General features: G+C 47.6%; 1 protein-coding gene across 1 annotated transcript; it reads left to right on the forward strand.

Annotated features, from left to right (window-relative positions):
* The first annotated feature begins 3,952 nt into the window (after nucleotides 1–3,952).
* LOC113934165 (60S ribosomal protein L28-like) lies at nucleotides 3,953–4,942 on the forward strand. The gene is made up of 2 exons (XM_035723469.1): nucleotides 3,953–4,018; nucleotides 4,679–4,942. Exons 1-2 carry the CDS (start codon nucleotides 3,953–3,955, stop codon nucleotides 4,940–4,942), a joined length of 330 nt encoding a protein of 109 aa, XP_035579362.1.
* Nucleotides 4,943–6,000: the final 1,058 nt, after the last annotated feature.

Below are 6,000 nucleotides of genomic sequence, written 5' to 3' on the forward strand. Positions count from 1 at the left end.
ATTTTTAAATCCCTTCTCATCTTGAAATTCTGTGATTTTTTATGACTATGAGGGCAATTCTAGGAGGAAGCCCTGTGAAGAGAGGCTTTACTTGAAGATAAAGATCAGGATGGGAGATAATGGAAATATCATGGGTTTTTGCAAAGAATCTAAAATATTACCAGAATCTTCCCCTAAGTTTAAAAGACGATCACGTAACTGGGACCCTAGCATGTGAATAAGCTGCATCCACTGCTGAGATTCAGAATGTCTGGGCCAGACATCCAGTCAGCTGAGCTTTAATATTTGCTTTGAAATGTGAATTTGTCCTAGTGCCATTGACACATTGGTGAATAATTTGAGCATAATACAAATGTTTATTTCATCCACAAGAAACACTGGGTGAAGGCAGAACTCTGCACGCTCCTGAACCAACTTTGTGGTATCAAATAAAACACAAATCTGGACCGAGACAAGGAGACACTTTATTTGAAAGGTTTTTGCAAGGGTGGTGAAGGAACAATAGCATTAGGGAGGACACTCCCACTGCGAGGTCTGCAAGTCTCAAAGATTAAGCAAAAGGATTTTTCTTTTATGGAGAGAAGTAACCAAGGCCCGAAAGAGCCAAGCATGGAGAGAAGGACGAAAGGCTGGCATGTTCAAGACCCAGTAGCTGAGAGGATGTCAGCCTACACTCAGGAGGACCCTAAGGAGGGTCTGTGTGCTGGCTCAGGTTGAGAGTGGGCCAACAAAGCTTAGGGACCTGGGGGAAGGAGAGAAAGCTTAACCAAAGTTTGGTTAACAAGCATTGTGTTCTGACTGATCAGTGGGACAAAACAACTCAATTAATCATTTATAAGGCGAAAAAAGGGAATTTGGAGGATCTGTGTCTGGCCTTACCATAGGTTAACAAGGGGTCATCTGTGAGTCTTACTTACCTAGGTCACATGGGAAGTGTGGTTCTCTGCAGTAAGCTGCTTCTGGAACACAAAAAGGAGAAGGGGGTTCTCTAGTCTTCCTTGTTTTCCAGGATCGTAGGACTCCAGTTAAACTCAACATTGCCAGTAGGATTACACAAAACGCACACATACATACACCTCATATGTGACCAGCTGCCTGAGTTCTTCCCCGGATCTGGGGTTATAGCGGTCTCTCTGACTTCAGATAACACCCCCTCCCACCACTTCACCATAACTCACAAGCCTGTAACCTTCCCCCACTTGTACAAGCAAACTTCAGGTCTTTCTCAAGGTAAGGGGCCATGTGTATTGTGGTATTGATGTATTTCTTAACCATTTAATATGTGCAAGATTGTGACATCATTTTTATTAGGTTCCTTTCTTTTTTTTTTTTTAATGTGTTACTGAAAAAGTTTTTGAGTATGGTGCCCTAAGTCCATTTTCCCCATCAGCCTGTGGTTCGTCATTGCACAATTTTACACCACACGATGATTTTCAGGAGCTCACATCGTGTTAGAGTGGAACTGACCGTATTGGCAATGGGTCCAAGGAGCTTCCTAGGAGGGTAAGCACCCAGAGCAATGCTCTGGAGTGAATGAAGCACATTCCAGGGAACGCGGGTCTCCCACATTCTCTGTGGCGCAGACTTCAGTGGAGCTGCTCTCCACTCGGGCCATGAAGGTTGTCATGACTCAAGACAGTTGGATTGGGTGGGGGCTGAGATCCAGAGCTTGCTCTGCCTGCCAAGCCCGTCGCTCTGTCTGCTCAGAGGGAGTTCCCCGAAAAAGCAGGAGGAGAGTTTTTAATTGCATTTGGAATTGGAGTGAGTTAATTAAATGAACAAGATTGTATCTTAAGCACCCAAATGAGACCCTACTAACCTAAAGAAGCGCTTCCAAAGCCCGTAGAGTTAATTCCCAGTCTTCTCAAACTGTTCCCAGAAGATGATATTTATTAATCACTCGTGGCCCCAGGCAACTGGCCAGGAGCTCTGACTGTCCCAGACCCCACCCAGGCTGCTCTGAGGGTTCAGGGGACCTAGTGTCCCTGTGCCTTCAGAGTCCAGTGTGCCACGCACAGCTTTGACCCAAAGAGAAGGTAAAGTCGAAGAATCTTACCACACTGAAATCATGGGACCACGACTAGATGGGAAAGGGGGAGGGAGAGGGAAAGAGAGGTATGTGACAGTTGAAGCACCTACTCGAAGAAATAAAGCTGTTTCTTTATTAAGGTAACCACGCATCCCAATGCAGCCAGGATAGTCCTGGTTAATGTGACCCCTTTTATTCTCTAAAGGGTTCCGCTCACCCTATTTATATTCCAAAAAGTTGAGACTCCTTAATAAATATTTGGCGAAACTGTGGTATAATGAGAAATATATGTTTGGTCTTTGTCCCTGGTATCTGGCATAGAGATCCGAAACCCCTTGCAATTTCCTGAGTGATAGGAGCATCTTTTATTATTCATAATGACCCCTTTTCAACCATACCTGAGTTTATGCTAATAAGGTGAGTCTTTGGTGGGCCCCTAGAGAGCTTCAGATGGAGGCTGGTCCCCAGAGAAACCAACCATGCGATGATAGAGTTAAAACTTTCAGCCTGGGAACCCTTGGGTTGGAACTCTTCCTCTGGGAAAGGGAGAGGGGTGGTCTATTACGTTCAATCACCAATGGCCAATGATTAATCAATCATGCCTGCAAAGGGGAACTTCCATTAAAACTCCAAAACCGGGGCGCCTGGGTGGCTCAGTTGGTTAAGCAACTGCCTTCAGCTCCGGTCATGGTCCCAGGGTCCTGGGATCGAGCCCTGCATCGGGCTCCCTGCTCAGCGGGAAGCCTGCTTCTCCCTCTCCCACTCCCCCTGCTTGTGTTCCCTCTCTCTCTGTCTCTCTCTGTCAATTAAATAAATAAAATCTTTAAAAAAAAAAACTCCAAAACCATGGGATTTGGGAGCTTCTGGGTTGGTGAACATATCTAAGTGCCAGGAGGGTGGCACACCCCATCTTCCTGCACTCTGGAGCCTTCAGAATTTCACTTACATACCTCTTCATCTGGCTGTTTCTTTGTGTCCTTTATAAGAAACAGTAACAACATTAAGTATAGCATTTTCCCGAGTTCTGTGAGTCATTTTAGCAAATTAACAAACCTGAAGGGAGAGAGCTTGTGAGAGAGAGCCTCTGAATTTAGAGCCAAGCCAAACAAAAGTGGGGGTAGCCTGGGGCCCCCCTAGACTTGTGACTGGTGTCTGGAGTGGAGGCAGTCTCATGGGACTGAACACTGAAAACTATGGAGTCTAGTTCTGGGTAGTTAGTGTCAGAATAAGATTGAAATGTTGCACACCCAGTTGCTATCTGAGAAGCAGACCCAGCCATTTCAAGGTTTAATTCTAGCCCCCTCTAGAAGACCTACAGTCCCAGACAAATGGTTCGGGACAGATCTGAGTGGCAAATGCCAAATCGAAAATCGCCCCTCCCCCTCAACAATAGCGGCAGTGATCCTGGGCCACGTGCCTCCCTGATAGGCAACAGGGCTGCCATATTGCACCCCTCCTCGGGCACCATTCACTGTGTTTCATGTGGAGGTGTGGAACCCATCTTCTTTAGCTCCTACGAAGGAGGAACTCAGGACCACATTTCTGGCACCCTCTCTGTCTGATCACTTCTGACTCTGCATCTCTTAACAATTTTCTTTTCCCTGGCTCAGGTAGCAGACGAGAAGTTTTGCAAACCAGCTGGCTAAATAGATGTCTAACTGTGCAACAAAATGCCGGTGCCCTTTGTTGCAAACACCCCAACTAGAGCCCTGTGCTTATCTTAGTCTTTGGGAGGGAACAAGAGGGTCTCCCTGCCTGAATGCAACACTATCCACAAGGCCAGCCACATGCACCTCCCTCAGTCTACTTCTTCTATCTCTCGGGGAGGGTGTGGGGAGGGTGTGGATCAATCCCATCTTTTCTCAGTAATATTTGTGGGGCCATGCACGCTCTGAGGAGGAATGTATCCACTATCACGGCAACATGGTTAACACATCGGCCACCGAGTCGAGTCCCGAGTCCCACTTCTCCCAGGGAGGAGGGCTGAAGGTAACCAGGCCTCTGTTCATTCATAAGCACACGTGAGACTCCACAGGGGCCTCCAAGAAACATTAGGTGAGACGAAATGTCACTGGTCTCTGGGGTCCTTCATTAAAAATTGAATTACCGGGGCACCTGGGTGGCTCAGTCGTTAAGCGTCTGCCTTCGGCTCAGGTCATGATCCCAGGGTCCTGGGATCAAGCCCCGCATCGGGCTCCCTGCTTGGCAGGGAGCCTGCTTCCCCCTCTCCCACTCCCCCTGCTTGTGTTCCCTCTCTTGCTGTGTCTCTCTGTCAAATAAATAAAATCTTAAAAAAAAAATTGAAATACCCATTCATTCATATACATAGTTGTGTGTTCATTCAACAGACAATTATGGAGCCAAGGGCCTGTGTTAGGCACTGGTGATTTCAATCTAATCTAATGAAAGAGAAGGAAGAGGCGATCCTTTTGGCCTGGCTCAAGGGTATTGCCTACTTTGAGCCTTTCTCCATCCTTCCTTCACCTCCAGCTAGAGTAGATCACCTCCTCCTCTGAGCCCTGGTGGTGGACCAGGTTCATATCCCTAATAGAGACCTAAGACTTCAGGGCTTCACTTTCAGCCCTCAGGAATACTTTTTGGCTACAAGTAACAGAAAACCCATTCTCAGCAGTGGCTTAAATAAAGCAGACATTTACTACGGTACCTAAAAAGACAAGGAGTCTGGTCATGAAGCGGAGATCCGGCCAGCGGAAACCCCCCACCTCCTACGTTCGAACCACCATCAACAAGAATGCCCGGGCCACCCTCAGCAGCACCCGGCACATGATCCGCAAGAACAAGTACCGCCCAGATCTGCGCATGGCTGCCATTCGCAGAGCCAGCGCCATCCTGCGCAGCCAGAAGCCTGTGATGGTGAAAAAGAAGCGGGCCCGCCCCACCAAGAGCTCCTGAGCACCTGCCCTGCCTCTAAAGCAATAAAGATGCCAACCTCCTCAAAAAATAAATAAATAAATAAATAAATAAATAAATAAATAAATAAATAAATAAAATTCAAGGAGTCTGAGAATCCAGGGCAGGTCAGAGGTCCAGTGAAATCCTTCAAGGCCCCAGTCTCTTCCTAACTTTTGGTTCGTCCTTTTTTTTTTTTTTTTTTTAAGATTTTATTTATTTATTTGACAGAGAGGTAGAGAGCACAAGTAGGCAGAGAGGCAGGCAGAGGGAGAGGGAGAAGGAGGCTCTCCGGAGCTGAGCAAGGAGTCCGACGCGGGGCTCAATCCCAGGACCCTGGGATCATGACCTGAGCCGAAGGCAGCCGTTTCACCGACTGAGCCACCCAGACGCCCCTTGGTTTGTCCTTCTTAAGTTGTTAGAGTTTTTGTTTTGTGTGTGTGTGTTTTGTTTTGTTTTTTTTTAGATTTTATTTATTTATTTGACAGAGAGAGACACAGCGAGAGAGGGAACACAAGCAGGGGAGTGAGAGAGGGAGAAGCAGGCTTCCCACTGAGCAGGGAGCCGGATGCGGGGCTCGACCCCAGGATCCTGGGACCATGACCTGAACCACCCAGGTGCCCCAGTTTTGTTTTGTTTTTTGTTCTTCATTTCCACACTCATCATCTCAAGATCACACTATGGCCATAACAGGAGTAAGTCAGTCCTCATACCAACATCCCAAAGAAGAAAGAAGGGGCATAAGCAAAAAGCCTTTACCTTCTGAGGCTCAGCCTTTTTTTTTCTAGAAAATGAGGGCCACAAGCAGACCTCCCCTCTGGTGTCTTTGGCCAGAAACACTCAGAAGGAGGGATGGATTGCCAGGGCTACCTTAGACATACGGTAACTCACCCCGGGGCTGGGGAGGGACCTCTGTCCTTCCTACACCCCCGCAAAGGAGGTAGAGGGTGGGGAGGGGCCACTGGGCTCTTGACCATGTGTTTTCCCTTGCTGGTCAGTCCCTCAGGGCCTCTGCCTCCACAATGCCTGCATCCTTCTTGCAGACATCCAAAATGGCGGCC

The sequence above is a fragment of the Zalophus californianus genome, chromosome 13, assembly GCF_009762305.2.
Source record: "Zalophus californianus isolate mZalCal1 chromosome 13, mZalCal1.pri.v2, whole genome shotgun sequence".
NCBI lineage: Eukaryota > Metazoa > Chordata > Mammalia > Carnivora > Otariidae > Zalophus > Zalophus californianus.